The sequence below is a fragment of the Calypte anna genome, chromosome 4, assembly GCF_003957555.1.
Source record: "Calypte anna isolate BGI_N300 chromosome 4, bCalAnn1_v1.p, whole genome shotgun sequence".
NCBI lineage: Eukaryota > Metazoa > Chordata > Aves > Apodiformes > Trochilidae > Calypte > Calypte anna.
In genome coordinates, this window is record NC_044247.1 from 2,380,203 (window position 1) to 2,397,496 (window position 17,294).

Sequence of the window (17,294 nt, forward strand, 5' to 3'; positions counted from 1 at the left end):
AATACAACCCAACTCATGCAAAGCCACAGCAATGCTACACGGCATTAATAAAAATATTAAATACTCAGCATTTATGTTCAAGGCTCAGTGATGGCTTTATTCGACACAAACAGGGAATGCCATGAAGTAGTTTCATTAAGAAGTAGACTGGATAATTAAATGTATTTAGCAACTCAGCACATATATATATATTTGGTCAAGCAATACTCTCTCGAGTATCAATAGGCAGTGTCCTCTGCCACAGCATAAAAAGCAGGAATCCACCACAGCATTTCTATCAGGAACGTGGATTTAAGCAGGGCCCCCCTCCTCCCCCGCCTTAAACGCCGTGCACTAGCAGTGCAGCTCTCCTGGAAACGGAGAGAGCGAGAAAGACTTTCCTTAAGTAGCGACAAAAGCTGAGGATTTAGCAATTAATGCCCCATCCCCAGCCCTGATCCTCGCTTCAGCGCCAAGAAGCCGGCCCAGGGCTCCCGGGCAGCGCCAGGGCCTCCCCTTCCCACAATAGGGGGAAGGCCCGAGGCCTCCTCGGACGCCGACCGAGGGCCTCTCCCGTCTTCCTTCTCTCCCTCATCAGGCCTGGAGTTCCCTCAGCCCTGGAGGGGGGAGAAGGGGGGGGAGGCGGCGGCCCCGGCTCCTCTTATTCCAGAACCCCGGCTCCCCGACACCCAGGGAGAGACCCGCCGAGGCCTCCACCGCTGCCCACTCCTCCTCCTCCCCTCCTTCCTGCCCCGGGGCCTCCGATTTCCCTCAGAGCGGGGAGGAGGAGCCGCCACCGCTGCCACCGCCTCCTCCTCCTCCCGTCCCTGGCCCCACTCCCTCCCCTGAGGCCCAGCCCGACCCAGCCGCCAGCACCCGGTACCTTGTAGAAGGCCCCGTTGGAGCCCCGCACCTCCACCACCAGCTCCTCCATGTTGTGCCCGCGGCGGCTCGGTGCGGGAGACCCAAGCCCGGCGCCTCCTCCTCTTCCCTTTCTCTCTCCCGGCGCAGGAGGGGGCAGAGGAGGCGGCCGAGGGGTGTGAGCGGGCGGGGGAGGGGAGCGGAACGGAACGGAACGGAGCGGAGGGGAGGGGAGGGGGAGTCTCGCTTCGCCCCGAGCCCGAGGGGGCGGGGCGGAGGGAGGGGCGCGCGGGGCAGGGGCGGGGGCGCTGCGGGGACCGACGCTGCTCGCGCTCTCCCGCCCGGAAATGAAAGCGAAACGGTCACGGCCGGGCGGTGCGGGGCGGGGGAAGGGGATGCGGGGGATGGAAAGGGGGGGGGGGATGTGTGCGGGGGGCACCGCCGCCGCCGCCGCCGCCGCGCTGGGGTGCGGGCACCGAGCCCGCGTCACGTGACGGGCGGCGGGGGGAGGGGGCGGGGCCGGGGAGCTGCCCCCTGGCAGCACGCGCCGCTCGCCCACCGCCTAACGGCCGGGTCGCGCGCTGCCCCGCGCGCAGCCGCAGCGGCAGCGGGAGAGGGGGCGGTGGCGGCGGCGGAAGCCGGTAGCGGTGCCGGATGTTTCCTGCATGATTGACGGCCCCGTTAGCCAATCAGCTGCCGAGCTGCGCCTGCTGAGGGAGGCTGGGCGGAAGTGCGGCCTGGCCAGCTCAGGGAAGGGGGAGCGGAGGGTGCGGCACGGGGAAGGGAGCGGGACCGGGAAGCGGCGATGGGAATGACGGGGCGAGAGAGCGTTGCGGTGTCTGGGAGAACGGGCAGGGGAAGAATGAGGCCGGGGCCGGATAGGGGATTGGGCTCGGGTCCCTCAGGGAGGCGGTGCTGCCGCGGGAGGGGGGAAAAGGCGCAGCTAGGCGGTGGGTGCTGCCTCCCCTCAGGTAAAATGTGTGTTTGGGAGGTTTATAACGAGATCTGTGATAAGGAATGGTTAGGTCAGGGTGTTGTGGTTATGCCTAAGAGCTGGACACCGCATGGGGTGCGTAATAGAAGGTGTGGGCCTGGAAGTGCTGTGCAGTGACTGCTTTGTGCACTGAGCTGACAGGTCCGGCGTACAACGCGCTTCAGCGGCATTGAATTCCCGTACATTTTGACTCAGAGTTCTCTGACAGCGAGGTGACACTGGGTATGGTTCTCTGTAGAACCTGGTGGTGAATATTTCAAGAGCTGCTGTAGCCATGATCATAGAATCACTGAATGGGCTGGGTTGGAAGGGACCTCAGAGATCATCAAGTCCAACCCTTGATCCACTCCCCCCGTGGTTCCCAGCCCATGGCACTCAGTGCCACATCCAGTCTCTTTTGAAATATCTCCAGACACAGAGAATCCACTACTTCCCTGGGCAGCCCATTCCAATGCCTGATCACCCTCTCCAGAAAGAAATTCTTTCTCATCTCCAACCTAAACCTCCCCTGGCACAACTTGAGACCCTGCCCTCTTGTCTTGCTGAGAGTTGCCTGGGAAAAGAGCCCAACCCCCCCCTGGCTCCAACCTCCTTTCAGGGAGTTGGAGAGAGTGATGAGGTCTCCCCTGAGCCTCCTCCAGGCTTAACACCCCCAGCTCCCTCAGCCTCTCCTCATAGGATCTGTGCTCGAGTCCCTTCACCCGCCCAGTTGCCTCCTTTGGACCTGCTCCAGGACCTTGATATCCTTCCTGAGCTGAGGGGCCCAGAACTGGACACAGGACTCAAGCTGTGGCCTCACCAGAGCTGAGCACAGGGGCAGAATCCCTTCCCTGGACCTGCTGGCCACGCTGTTCCTGATCCAGCCCAGGATGCCATTGGCCTTCTTGGCCACCTGGGCACACTGCTGGCTCATGTTCAGCTTCCTGTCAATCCAGACTCCCAGGTCCCTTTCTGCCACTCTGTGCCCAGCCTGGAGCTCCCCATGGGGTTGTTGTGGCCAAAGTGCAGGACCCGGCACTTGGAATGTTGAACCTCATCCCGTTGGGATCATCCCAACTCTCCAGTCTGTCCAGGTCCCTCTGCAGAGCCCTCCTGCCTTCCAGCTGATCCACACTCCCCCCCAGCTTAGTATCATCTGTGAATTTGCTGATGATGGACTCAATCCCCTCATCTAAATCATCAATGAAGATATTGAACAGCACTGGGCCCAACACTGATCCCTGGGGGACACCACTAGTGACCGGCCGCCATTTTGATGCAGCCCCGTTCAGCACCACTCTCTGTGCCCGGCCCTCCAGCCAGTTCCTAACCCAGCACAGGGTGCTCCTGTCCAAGCTGTGGGCTGACAGCTTTTTCAGGAGGATGCTGTGGGAGACGGTGTCAAATGCATCACTTCAAGCAGGAGTTTCCCCTGGATGTCTTCCCCCACACTGTGGTTTTCTGTGTGCCATACTGGTGAGAATTAGTATTTCCAGATAAATCTGAGAGTCATAATATGTGTTATTTCTGACTCTGTATTTGATACTGAGAAAAAAAAAACTTTCCAGTCATCTGAGGTACATAGGGTTGTGCCTTATTTCAGTGAGACCAAACAGTTCAGACTGGTGTCTTATTAGTTTACATCTGCAGCCAAAAGTTTAGGAGAGGAAGAGACAGTCACATCAGTTTAAAGGAAGTCAGATTCTCTTTTTGGGTTACAAAACAGTCTCAGTAAAATACCTTTCAGTGATCTAACAGAAATGGTGATGTTATAATCAGCAGGTCAGTAACTGGGAGAAACACAATCAACAGAGTTATAAAAAAACTTCTTAGGGAAGGTTGCTTTATTATGATAATAGCAGAAGGTTGACTATAACCAAAGTATTGCACTTTTATTAGCTTGTTCCTGTCTAAAGTGATGCCCAGGAATGACATACAGCTAAATCAGGGTGTAGAGCAGAAAATATCCCCAGAACTTGGAAGAGAAGCAGAGAAAAATTGCAAGAGTTACTACATGGGGATGAGAAACCATGCTATGTGCCTGTTCATTCAGACCTCTGAATAGTTAATGTGAACTTTAGCTGGAGTCTCCAGAAGATAACTCTAAAAGGCAGTGTTCAGATGGAGAGGCAATGAAAATACAACCATTACAAAAAGAAAAAGAATAATTATTGTAAAATTGTTAGAAAAAATAGTAATCCTTCATTACAGGTATTAGACTGGTGGGTAATCTTAGATCTTGTAAAATACATCAGTGAGAAAACCAATTAATTATTGATTTTCTGTCACAATTAAGATGACCTTCAATTAAACTTGACTCTGTTTCTTTTGTAAGTCATTACTCTACTCCAAATATGTAGTTTTCTGTGTATTAAGTTCAGAATAGAAAGGTATCCAAGGTTTATTGTGTCACAGATTCTGCTTTAGTGTAAGTATATGTTTCCACAAGTGGTTTTCAGTTTCTGGAGTATATTGTGTCTTCCTGACCTGGATATGGAAAGAAGCCACACTACCTTGTGTCTGCAGTACAGGTGCTTCCCAGCTTCTCAGAGAAGATTACAAGAAGTAACCTAAAGAAGGTTCTGCACTTTGGCCACAACAACCCCATGCAGCGCTACAGGCTGGGCACAGAGTGGTTGGAGAGCAGCCAGGCAGAAAGGGACCTGGGAGTCTGGATTGACAGGAAGCTGAAGAGGAGCCAGCAGTGTGCCCAGGTGGCCAAGAAGGCCAATGGCATCCTGGGCTGGCTCAGGAACAGCGTGGCCAGCAGGTCCAGGGAAGGGATTCTGCCCCTGTGCTCAGCTCTGGTGAGGCCACAGCTTGAGTCCTGTGTCCAGTTCTGGGCCCCTCAGTTTAGGAAGGAGATTGAGGTGCTGGAGCAGGTCCAAAGGAGGCAACTGGGCTGGTGAAGGGACTTGAGCACAGACCCTATGAGGAGAGGCTGAGGGAGCTGGGGGTGTTCAGCCTGGAGAAGAGGAGGCTCAGGGGAGACCTCATCACTCTCTCCAACTCCCTGAAAGGAGGTTGGAGCCAGGGGGGGGTTGGTCTCTTTTCCCAGGCAACTCTCAGCAAGACAAGAGGGCAGGGTCTCAAGTTGTGCCAGGGGAGGTTTAGGTTGGAGATTAGAAAGAATTTCTTTCTGGAGAGGGTGATCAGCCATTGGAATGGGCTGCCCAGGGAAGTAGTGGATTCTCCGTGTCTGGAAGTATTTCAAAAGAGACTGGATGTGGCACTCAGTGCCATGGGCTGGGAACTGCAACGGTGGTTCAAGAGTTGGACTTGATGATCTCTGAGGTCCCTTCCAACCCAGCCAATTCTATGATCCTATGATTCTATGAATACTGAAATTGAAACTTCAGGAGATTATTAAACTTTGTACCTTGTGGAAATATAATATAAATACATGTATTTTAAGTGCTACCTACTAACTCTCAAGATCGAGCTCATTTTGGTCATGGAAACACAACTGTCTTAGTCATTCAACTCACCTTTAAATAATTGTTTTGGTAGATTATCTCTTTCTTGTGTGCTTCATGGTATCTTATTTCTTGGAGTAACATCTTGTCCATTCCTCCCCAAAGGAGGGCTCAGGTGGGACCTCTTTTCTTCCTCCTGGAGGGTAAAAGTTTTCCTCAGAGCTGAGCAGTGTCCTTGGCTCTGCACACCAGTCTCTAGCAGTAACTATAAACATCAAGTGTTATCAGTCCTAGAAGCACACACTGTCTGAGAAACTTGCTGTTAATTCCAGCAAGTGCAACTACTTACAAGAGACTGAGCTAAAAGCAAAAAGTACAAGACAGAAAATCACCTTTATCCTGGCTCAAACCAGGACACACATCTAATTCTATAACACAGAATGCAACCAGGTATTTCTGGGCCCCATGGTAATGGGGTGCTCATAAGGCAGTGAGTTTAGCAGTCCATTTTCTTGTGCCTATGAGCAGGATGCTTCAATACTGAAGGTAGTACAGAGATTTATGAAGATTAATATCCCTAAAAGTGCAATTTTAGCTGCAATTTTAATCTGAAAAGATCACATGGCTCTTCCCAATCTGTATCAGAATTTCCAGTGTTGTTGGGCAGCAATATATCCATATTTCCAATGTCCTGTGTTGTAGTATGTTTGTATGGCCTTAACATTACTTGTATTGACCCTGATGGAAGAACTATATAAAAATGTCATCATCCTGACAGACAGTTATATTTAACTTCCTATTTCAAGCAAATATAACTTTAAAAATTTGTATCTCTCCACTAAACTGCTATTGAAAATAACACTGTAATCTTATCCTGTGTCAGTGTGTGAGTAGTGTAGGGAAAAAAGAAAGTAAAGGAAATAATCAGCCTGGAATAGTAGCATTTCAGTCTTGCTTTCTGGATTTTGTTTGGTTTTTTTATTTTGGTGTTTGGTTGGGTGGGTTTGGTGTTTGTGTATTTGTTTGTGGGTTTTTTGTTGTTGTTTTTCAGCTAAAATAGCTGACATTTTTGTCTCAAAAGCTGAGATGTTACCATTTTGTAATTTGAAAATTGTCCTTGACAATTTATACCATTTATAGGATTGGATCCTGAACATATTTCTCCAGGCTATACTTTTACCTTCCTTTTTTCTCTTCAAAGATTGCCTGACTACATTTCCACGATTTTAAGTGCAATAAATAAACCTTACCACAAGAGGACCCCCAAAGCCAACTCATAATGGGGAAAACGAGCTGCTACAAAGTTGTCTTCAGAATAGTATGTGCCATATATTTAATTATGCTTTAACATAGATTATGCATTTAATTATGAAAGGTGACATATTAGCTCCTAAAATACTGCCTAAAGACAGTGTTAGTACTAATAATATTTCACATAAACCAAGGAACCATCTTTGAACCAAATTAAATACTAAGAATATACAATATTTTTGTTATTTTTGTTCAGAGTAGATTGAAATACTTATAAAGGATTTTTTTTGTATTGCTAAATTTATTTTAATTCTGAAACCTGTCTTGTATACCATGGTCTAGATTGTTCCATTTCTTTCATCCACTCAGAGTACTATGAAACACTTATGCAGTATAGGTGTTGAATCCTGATGTCCCCTTATGGACTCTTTAACTAGATTATACTTACTCTAAAGGTTCTGTCCCTTTCAGCTTAGAATTCTTCTTCATTTTCACAAAATTTCAAAGAAAATTGTATTTACTGAAAGTGAAGAGTGAGGTTATGTTCTCTTGGGTTATTAAGAAAAGTCAACTAAATGTTCTCATTTCACAGAAAGGACTTTGGTGCTGTACTCCTTATTCTTTAAAAAGCTCTGCTTCAATAATGTATTGCTGAGGGAGGTTTTCAGCAAAATGACCATGATATTAAATGGACAATCCCTCTAATTTAGTCTCAAAAAAAAAAAAAAAAAAAAAAGGGGGGGGGTATAAAACAAGGAATAGAAACTTATTCTAAACTTTTAAAGTACCTTTAAATGTCAAATTGGTTTAGTTTATCTTTACAACAAAACACAATAGAAAAACCAAGGTCATAACATAGAATGATATTCTACATTGTGTTAAGAAATTACTAATACAGGACAATTAGGTGAATAAATGTGTGTGTAAAAATAGCTTCAGTAATGCTTAGAAAGGTCTGATTTTGACTACAAAAGAGATGAATCTTGACTATAAAATTATATGGTATATAACTTTGTATTTGTAGTTAGACAAAACCAGGACATGTTCTCATTACTTTTTAACAAAAACAAGAGGTGCAAATAGTATATGGTGATTAAACCCAATATAGTTCTACAGAAAGTAAAACACGTTTTGATTCTATAAAAGAATATTCTACTTACAGTGATAAGCAAGCTAAATGGCAATTAACTATCATGAATATCCCTCCCATTCTGTGTGAAGTTAAACAACCCCTTCAGCTAATGGAACAGACTCTATGTCCATGTTCAACACAAGCAACACTTAAGTATTCTTAAAGCCAAGATGAACAAATTTAACAGAAGTCTCATAGTAACCATTTTCCTCAGATTGCTTAATCTGAGTATGAAAATATTGATGGCATAACTCTGAGCTGAGACTTGAATAAGCCTGAGTTCAGAAAAATCAATACTACAGTAACCAGTCTGCTTTTATTCACAAAGGTACCTCTAGATAGATTACCCAGTATTAATCTGTAATACCTCAATAGCAAAGCATCTGAAGGACTAACATAAACCTTTGTCCTGGTTTGGGGCAGGATAAAGGTGATTTTCTGTTTTGTACTTTTACTTTTAGCTAAGTCTCTTGTAAGTAGTTGCACTAGCTGAAATTAACAGCAAGTTTCTCAGACAGTGTGTGCTTCTAGGACTGATAACACTTGATGTTTATAGTTACTGCTAGAGACTGGTGTGCAGAGCCAAGGACACTGCTCAGCTCTGAGGAAAACATTTTACTGTCCAGGAGGATAAAGAGGTCCCACCTGCAGCCTCCTTTGGGGAGGAACAGACAAGATAGATGCCAGAATTGACCAAACAGAGTATTCCATCCCATACACCTCATACTCAGTATAAATTTGAGGCATCACGAGGGTCAAGCCAGATTTCTGGATTTCCGGATTTCCTGATTTCCTGCTTCCCTTCCTTCACCTGGCGTCCTGGAAGGATCCCGTCCGTTCGTCTGCCTGTGCTCCTGATCCATCCCAGCCCATATCTGTGTGTTCCTGCCTCCAGTTCCCAACTGCTGCTGACCCCAGGATTCCAGCCTGGACTTTCCCAGGGCTGCCCTGCAGCCTCGGTGGGGACGTGAGAGTTATTGGGGGGGAGGGGGGAGGAATGTGGTATCCATTTTCCTGTATATTTGTATATATTTAGTAATTTTTTCCTATTTATCATTACTGTTTCATTAAAGTTGTGTAGTTTAGTTTCCAACCCATCAGTCTCTCTCCCTTATTCTCTCTCCTTCCTTTATCAAGGAGGAGAGAGAGATTAACAGAGAGCGTCTGTCAGTCAGTTTAATTGCCAGGCCAGTGTTAAACCCTGACAACCTTATGCAGATTTATCATCATGTTAGTAGGAATTCAACCCCAAATTTACATGGTATGTTCACCAGTAAGAAAATATAAATCAACTTCACTTCTAATTTGATTCCATTTTACAGATTCTACTGTAGGCAGCAGTCTGCAAGTGTATGTTCTGGGTTTGAAAATAGAGTTTGAAAGGCTCCTGCATCAGAACATGTATGACAGATTCAGTGCCATGAATTCAACATGGTGTCTTCATGTCCATTCCCCTACCCACCCCTAACCTAAAAAAATAAAAAAAAATTAAAATAGGTGATCTTGGTGGTCTTTTAGCTGATGATTCCCATATGTTCTAGCAAAACTCATTTGTCTCCCATCTTCTGCTTTTGTTAACGTTTTTGTCAAAACATCAAGTCATGTACTAAGTTAGATTAACCATTCACACCTTTAGGAAAGATCTGGCAGGCAGCCAGTGTTTTGATGCCAGACGTGGTTATTGATTCACATTTTAAAGAGGGGTCGTTCCCTCAGTGCTTCAATTTTCCTTTTGTACATGTGACGTTTCCAAAAGAGATGCAAAAAAAAGTTTAAATTGATGAGTATTTTCTGCATTTCTTGGAACAACAGCTCTTGCTGAATCATAGAATCATAGAATCAGCTGGGTTGGAAGGGACCTCAGAGATCATCTGGAGTGAAATGAGGCTACCAGGTGCCACTAATTACCAGGCAGTGGCCATGAGCTTGTGTCAAGCCCACCTGTGCCTGATCAGGGCAGGACCCAACTGTGCATGAGCAGGATTAGGGGGACAATAAAAGGTGAGGCCTGAGACACAGGCTCAGCTCATTCCTGAGCAAGCCAGCAGAGAGGTTGGTTGATTCTGGAGCAGTAGCATCGAGCCAGGCTGACCAGTCCTGAGGGCAACAGACTCAGAGCACTCTGTGAACTTCTGCTGGAACACCTGCTGGACCTTGGAGCGCCCTGACTTAAGAGAGGTTTGTCTTGCAACAATAAAGTCCAACCCTTGATCCACTCCCCCTGTGGTTCCCAGCCCATGGCACTCAGTGCCACATCCAGGCTCTTTGGAAATATCTCCAGACACGGAGAATCCACTACTTCCCTGGGCAGCCCATTCCAATGCCTGATCACCCTCTCCAGAAAGAAATTCTTCCTAATCTCCAACCTAAACCTCCCCTGGCACAACTTGAGACCCTGCCCTCTTGTCTTGCTGAGAGTTGCCTGGGAAAAGAGCCCAACCCCCCCCTGGCTCCAACCTCCTTTCAGGGAGTTGTAGAGAGTGATGAGGTCTCCCCTGAGCCTCCTCTTCTTTAGGCTGAACACCTCCAGCTCCCTCAGCCCTTCCTCACAGGACTTGTGCTGGATCCCTTCACAGCCTCCTTGCTCTTCTCTGGACCTGCTCCAGCACCTCAATCTCCTTCCTGAGCTGAGGGGCCCAGAACTGGACACAGGACTCAAGCTGTGGCCTCACCAGGGCTGAGTACAGGAGAATCTGGGAGTTGGTGGAAGAAATGTTTCAACTGTGGAAGTAAGTGACAGATTTCAGTGAGTGAAAGCCGTGATTGCTCTTGCAGAGATGTGGTGCCTCTGCTCCAGGTGCAGGGGGCTGTTTTTCTCGGGGCTGCCTGGGAGTGTGGGCTGCTTGGCATCACCTCGTCTGCACGCAGAACGACAGCTTGGGTTGGTGATGTGATCATCACCAGGAATCACAAGCTTTTTTCTCTCACTGCATCACAAACTAAACCACACCACAAATACTGAAGTCCTGTGATAGGATTTATTTTGGTGAAGGCTGCTGCTGAACAGAGATACCAGGAGCTTTGCTACTGGTTTCAGAGAGGTCAAGATTCCTCCTGTCATCTGCCACCTCGGTCTTCAGGATCTAAGATGCCCAGATACAAACCAAGTTGCATTGCATGACCTCCAGACATGCCTACCAACCTAAGTTATTCTGAAACGGTGCATTAATTCTGCATTTCAAACATGTTCAGATATTCATACTCTTTAATGGAACGAGAAGTGATAGCCACGTGGCCAGTTTTCATTAAATATTAAAATGCCATGTCTCTGGTTAAAAATAAAGCTTAGGAGACAGTATTTTTCTTTTTTCATTGCATTTCAGCATATCTCTGAATTGGAAACTCTACCACAGAAAGGTTGTAATGTGGACACAGGTTCTGCCACCCAGGCTTTAGAGGTGTGTCAGGTAGCTAGTGAGAAGGGAAGGGTAAAATAACAAAAGACACAGTTAACCAACAGCTGGAAAAAAAAAAACAACCCACCACATCTCTGAAGAGAAGGAGAATGTCCCTGAAATTACTATCTGACATTTCCTAGGAAGAGACAAGCATTCTCAGTCAGACTCATAAGACACCAATTGTTCTAATCTGACATTATGATGACAGGCATCTTAAACCCTGAAGGAATTTGTTTTAATGAACTAGTCTGGCAGTTTCGTGTAAAGCAGCTTCCAAATGGTAAAAACGCAAATTGTATGAATTTGTATTGATGGAAATGTTTCTACAGAAAACTGTCAAACTTTTAGGTTTCAAAATTGAAAATCCATCATGCTTTTTACAACAACCTGAACAAGAACAGCAGGACAGTGGTTGCTTGAGGAGATGATATGAAACAATATTACACATCAGGTAGTTTCTCCATTATGTGTTATTTACTGGACAAAGAATAAATACATCTCAATCTCTGAGCTGAAGTGTTCAGGAAGATGATTCTATTATCAAAATAATAAGTGTTTTGTATAGAAAATAAGAAGAAAAATTCGAAACTCCTCCTCTGGGTGTTGCAATTGAGAGGAGAATGAAAGGCCAAAGAGGAGATGTCACTGAAGCAGATGAAAGTGTGATCCTAGGTAGAAAAATATTTACTTACTGGTGAGCAAGCAACTTCATGAGCCAGCTCTTTGTTAATGGTGAAGCTGTGTGAACTGAACAAGACACACACTGAAAAAGAGCAACAGCTTAAAGCCTGTTTTCACCTTTTCCCTGCCCTCTCTCCTGGGGGAGGACAAGAGGAAAAGCCACCAAACCTGATCCTGATGCAGGACAGCAAGGCTGTGGACAGGCTATGTGCTTAATTAAGCACTCCAGTAAGACAAATATTAAGAATAAGTCTTATCAAAGTAAAGAATTTTTTTGTTTGTTACTTCAATAGGAGCAGGCGAGACCAAATGATGTTCTGTTCATGAAACAGGTTTATCAAAACTCAGCAATTTGGTGTATAGTAATTAGTTATTGAAAATGTATTATTTTTATTTAAGCTTTGACAGCTTCCCACATGAAAAAGAATAAAATCATTCAGAAATATGTTTAGTGAGAAAAAAAGGTGATCAAGAGGCTGTAAATGTCCATGTGGATAACAAAATTCTACGTCAGAATCAGAGTTATCTGAGAAGAAAAGTAAGGATCTATGTTCAAATAAAAATTCTTTAGGGCATTAGGAAGACAACTGAGATGGCTCTTTTTGGGTCTGTTTTCAGTCTAAACTGAGTAGCCAGTGAGGGGAGTAGCATCCTTCTTGTTCCATCCAGCAGGAAGAGACATTTCCCAGCTCTCTTAGAGCCTGAATGAAGCACATGCCATGCAAGACTCACAACAATTAATGATCTTATTTGATTTCCACAGATGTGAAAGCAAATTTCTTAGTATTTTTGATGGAAACTAGAAAGAATGAGGAAAAAGAGGCAGAAAAATGCTACTAATTTACCAAATAAAGTAATAGAACTTAGCCTGTCAGAGATTTGGGGGAAATTTATTTTTTTTAGGATCTGATAGAGGGAAATCATTCTGGTGTTCTTGAATAGCTAATGCTAGTGAGATAAATGTTCAGGAAAATCTGATCTGTCTGAAAACCTTACTCTACTTCATCTATGTCAAATTAATCACCATTAAGATTTTATCCAAGGTGAGCAAGTACATACTGCAGCATGTCTGGCAAAACATGAAGCCTTGGTTCCTAACCATTGTTCTTAGCCTCCTGAAAAATGAGTGCTTAGCAGATGACAGTCTTCATGGAAATAAAATAGGTACTCATTTTTAACTCTCCAGTTACTCTACAGAAGACAATCAAATGGTTTTCTGGGAAACTTCTCCTGGTACAGTTGTTTGCTATCTCCTAGAGCCACTTGCTTGACCAGCTGCTATTATGCAAAGCTAAAAAGAAAACTTTTCCAGCTAGAAAACAGGATTAAATTTTCTTTTCAGTCAGTACCATAAAACCAAACATCATAAATTAGCTCCCTTTTTCCCTTGGCACACCTTAGTTTCAGATGTAACACAGTGTAAAAGGTTGGCTTTCCAAGCTTGGTGTTAAAACTTGTCATTAAAAAGTGATCATTCGGTTCATTTTTCCTTTTTTTCCCCTAAAATATGGCTTGAGTCTTCTTATCTTTTACTCACATGAAACAGAATAATTATAACATCTCGAGAAGCAATACAGAGAGTATTTTTTCCCCTTTGATAGGCTAGGGGTGATTGATGCCTGGAGGTTTGGGGATTTTTTCAGAAGTTGGATTAATTTATGGATTTTTTGTCACTTTCCACTGTGAGCTTTGATAACAGAGGCTAAACACAGGAAGGTTTAATCTCTGTTAGGACTAAGAAATGTAAAACAGAATTTTTCTTTTTATTGGAGCTTGGCTGCTGAACCAGAAGCTATGGTAATAAGTGAGTATATTAATAATGCTTTTATAAGCATTATCTGTAGGAAATGTAATAAAACAGCAACAAGAGGAGATGTTTATGGAATTATCTAACTGAAACTGTTATTCCATATGTTAGAGATTAGAAACAATGAAATCTTGTTTCCTGTGGTTAAAATGTGCTAATAAGAATGGTTATATTAAGAGCAGTGTTGCAGTCAGCCTGTATTGTTGGGGTTCAGCTGAAAAAATCCCAGTTCATTAGAGGCTTTCTGTTTTGATTTTGCCATTAGATAAAAAAAGTCAATCCTCCTTCCTTTTTATTTTAAGTTTGCATTGCAGATACTTCTGAGTGCCACACATTTTGAGATTTCACTTTGCAGTCTGCATCCCTACCTGAGATGCTTTTGTTTTAAGAGCAGAATTGGTACCTATTTGGTCTTTCCTGAGGGTTTGATTCTGCTATTATCCCTGTGACAGCAGAGACAGGACTGGGTTGGAAAAGATTATATATCCTAGGTGGTGGTCCTTTGCTGTTCTGGTAACACTAAAATCTGTTTTATTGCACCAGGTACCACCCTGATTTTCTGAGTGCACAGTTGAGGTAGCAGCTTAGAAAAGGAAGGTGGCCTCATGATTAAACACCAAAGCCTTCTTGATAGCAAGAAGGTAAAAGCAAAAGAAATAAAATAAGAAGAAGAATCAAAGACATAGAAATAATCAGAACTTGATGGAATCCACAATATCTGCAAGAATATAAAATTTTCAGCAGATGTGAGAAGTTTAAACTACTGATTTCCCTTGATCATTGTGTCAGGTTCTTGATACCTGCTCCAGCTTTCCTATACCATTGTGGTTTTAATTTTCTTTTACAGAAATCAATTTCAGATTTCTTTGGACTTTACCTGCAAATGTATTGCTTTTGTTTTCTCTTTTTCCCTTTCAGTTGTCTAGCAACCAGCTTCTCAGTGACTTTCAGTGCAGTTTCCTTACTACATTTGCTGCATTTCTGTGTGTGTTAGAGCCTGGAGGGAGAGCTTATTTGGTTGGCATGGTACATTTAGAGTAAGTAGGCTTTTCCTTTCTCCAAATCACTGACAGTATGAGTAGACAAAATGGTCTTAGATAAAGGCTATAAGGTACATGATTTCAGCATCTACCAATTTTTCCTGTAACTCAAAGGAGTTCTGAGTCTGACTGTTAAAGTAAATACAAAGCAGAAAAAAAAAAAAGGAGCTGCTAAAGGAGGCAGATAATAGAAATCCCATTTATCACTTTCCACAGTTGTAGAATATCAAGTCTCTCACAGAGCAAGGCATGTGTGAAGAAACCTTGAGGCTCCACGTGGCAGTAGTGGAAATCATTGAGTAGTAGCAGGATATTTCACCAGAAAAGATAAATGAAAAGCAACAAAGACTACAAAGCACTTTCATGCTTTCCACGTAGTTGTCAGCATCACCAAGTGTCCTCCAAACAGAAGGGCATAGGGAGATGGAGGCAATGCAAGGCTGATGTCTGGGTCTTCAAGTTTGTAGGCAATACTGAAGGCAAGTTTCAGACAAGGGACTCAGCCCTTTAAGGTGCTCTCAAAGCCTCAGCCTCCAGCTCCAGATAATTTTTGGCAGTGTCTCAGAGACTACAGTGCAGACATGTGAATTTGAGCAAACCAGGATTGAAGGTGACCCTTTTGGGAATAATAGAGATTGTCTGACAGGTCACACAAGAATTATACTGGAAAGTGGGGACTGGAACTCACTGCTGTTACTCTTACCATTTCACCACGGAGCTGTAAGAGCTTCACCCCCTGTATCAGGGGTGTAGGACATCAGGTTTGTGTGGAATTAAATGAGAGCAACATGAAAACTAAGAACTCAGCTCATATGTGGTAGGTACTAGAGTGATAGAGCACAGCAGGTAGCAAGAGTGACAGAAAACTCAGTCTTGTTGCTAAATGCTGCTGCAGTTTTGAAGCCAACGAGTGGCATAACAAATTAAGAAGTCTGTTAGATATTCTGTGAAGACACACAAAATTAAAAATAACTCATCAGAGCATCAGCTTATTTCTTGGACTGAGTGACATGTTTTGAAATTTCCTCTGTACACAGAGAAGGGAAAAAGCTGACTAAATAGTTCCTATTGACCTGTAATGCAGAGAGAGTTCAGGCAATAAATGCCTTGCAAATTATCTGCAAATATGAAGTATCTTCTACTGCATGAAATATTGAGGATGCCCTCAAAGGCAGGAAATAGCAATGCATTCAGAAGGTTAAATACATCTTGCTGATTGCCTATTACACCATGTGTAATGTGCACCTCTCTTTTTCCAATCTGATAGTGGCATTGTGGGCTTCAGGGTGATCCAAGCTAAGGACATTTATCCACCCTTTATGACCCTGGTTTAATGCCTACAAATTCCATATCATCCTGAATTTCCTTCTGGCTTTTAGTTTTCTCCAAGGAAAGTGAGCTGAAGCTGTTCATTTTAAACACTGCATTGCTTCTTACTGCTTATTCACTGAAGGTCTAGGAGATCATTGAAAAGAACTCCTTCCCAATTCCCTTCCTAATACCAGCTGCATTTTTTCTCATTCTCTAGAAGTCAGAAAGACTTTTCATTTAATAGTATTAATCCTTATATTCGTGACAACACTTATTTACATGAATTGTAGGAGTCTAACATGACTGTGCACCCAGACGTGTGAAGGAAGCACCCAAAATCACTGCAGTTTGGTCTTTTACTGTGCACTCCTCTCCACTCTGCTTCCAAAGCCTCTTATTATTCACAGCAAATTGATTTTTATACAAACACATTCCAGAAGCAAGCAGCAGTCCCCTCTGTGCTCTTTATGCTTCTTCCCCCTCCCAGTTTTGAGATGCTAGTGTAAAATTGTGCCTCCTGGGGGTGCTGTCTCCCCTAAAATAAATGACAGTGTAATGCACTGGGAAAGGCCTTTATATAGCAGAATAATATAGTGACACATATTTGAGGACATTTCCTCTCCTTTCCCCCTTCTCCACTCTCAGCATACTCTCCTCCTTTATTTCCCACAGGATCCTAAGGGCAGCTTTACAATTGAGTTTCTCTTCTGCCAAAAAATCTTCAAGAAAAAAAATAGATTTTTCTTTCTAGAATAAAGTAGCACCTTTCTACATGTAGATAAAAAACTTTCCCAGGTGGAAGACAGAGAATCAACAGCAGGAAGTTGAGATAAGAACAGTTGAGGAATTTAAATAAAATAAAAAAGTTGTCTACTACTAATAATAATCATTGTATTAAAAGGTATATATCAAAAAGACAGAGAAATAAAACCCTAGGAAGACAGGTGATGCTCACCACACTCTGACCAGTGTCCAGCCAGTCCCCAAGCAGTGATCTATATCTTCTGGCCAACTGCTTCCAGTTTATATACTGGGATGGCACCTTATGCTATGGAATATCCCTTTGGCTTGGTTTGATCCTGGCTATGCTCCCTCCAAGGTTCTTGTACAGGTCCTTGCTGGCTGAGCACAGGACAAGGGGTAATGGCTTTAAACTGAAAGGAGGTAGATTTAGGTTAGATATTAGGAAAACGTTCTTCATCATGAGAGTAATACTGGAATATTGGATATAGGATACTGGCAGGATACTGGAATAGGATGCCTAGAGAAGTTGTTGATGCCCTTCCTGGGAAGTGTTTAAGGTCAGGTTGGATGAGGCTTTGTGACACCTGGTCAAGTGGGAGATGTCCCTGCCCATGCAGGGTGTTGGATCTTCATGATCTTTAAGGTCCCTTCCAACCCAACCCATTCTATGATTCTTTACCTTCTAAGAACTTGGGATAAGC

The 17,294-nt window shown here is 44.0% G+C and overlaps 1 protein-coding gene and 1 long non-coding RNA gene across 4 annotated transcripts in view; one reads left to right on the forward strand and one right to left on the reverse strand.

Moving 5' to 3' along the window:
• The window catches only part of FMR1 (fragile X mental retardation 1), a 31,439-nt gene extending 30,183 nt beyond the window's left edge, over positions 1-1,256 (reverse strand). For 2 of the 3 annotated variants that reach the window (XM_030448998.1, XM_030448999.1), the window contains exon 1: positions 863-1,114. In XM_030448998.1, the coding sequence (XP_030304858.1) occupies positions 863-913 (51 nt within the window). In that variant the 5' untranslated portion in view covers positions 914-1,114. Of the gene's footprint in view, positions 1-862 lie in introns of all 3 variants that reach the window. The other variant, XM_030449000.1, reaches the window with a different exon arrangement.
• On the forward strand, positions 1,144-8,207 carry LOC115598194. The gene is made up of 3 exons (XR_003987468.1): positions 1,144-1,215; positions 6,431-6,547; positions 8,169-8,207. It is a non-coding gene; the product is annotated as an uncharacterized LOC115598194 (long non-coding RNA).
• Positions 8,208-17,294: the final 9,087 nt, after the last annotated feature.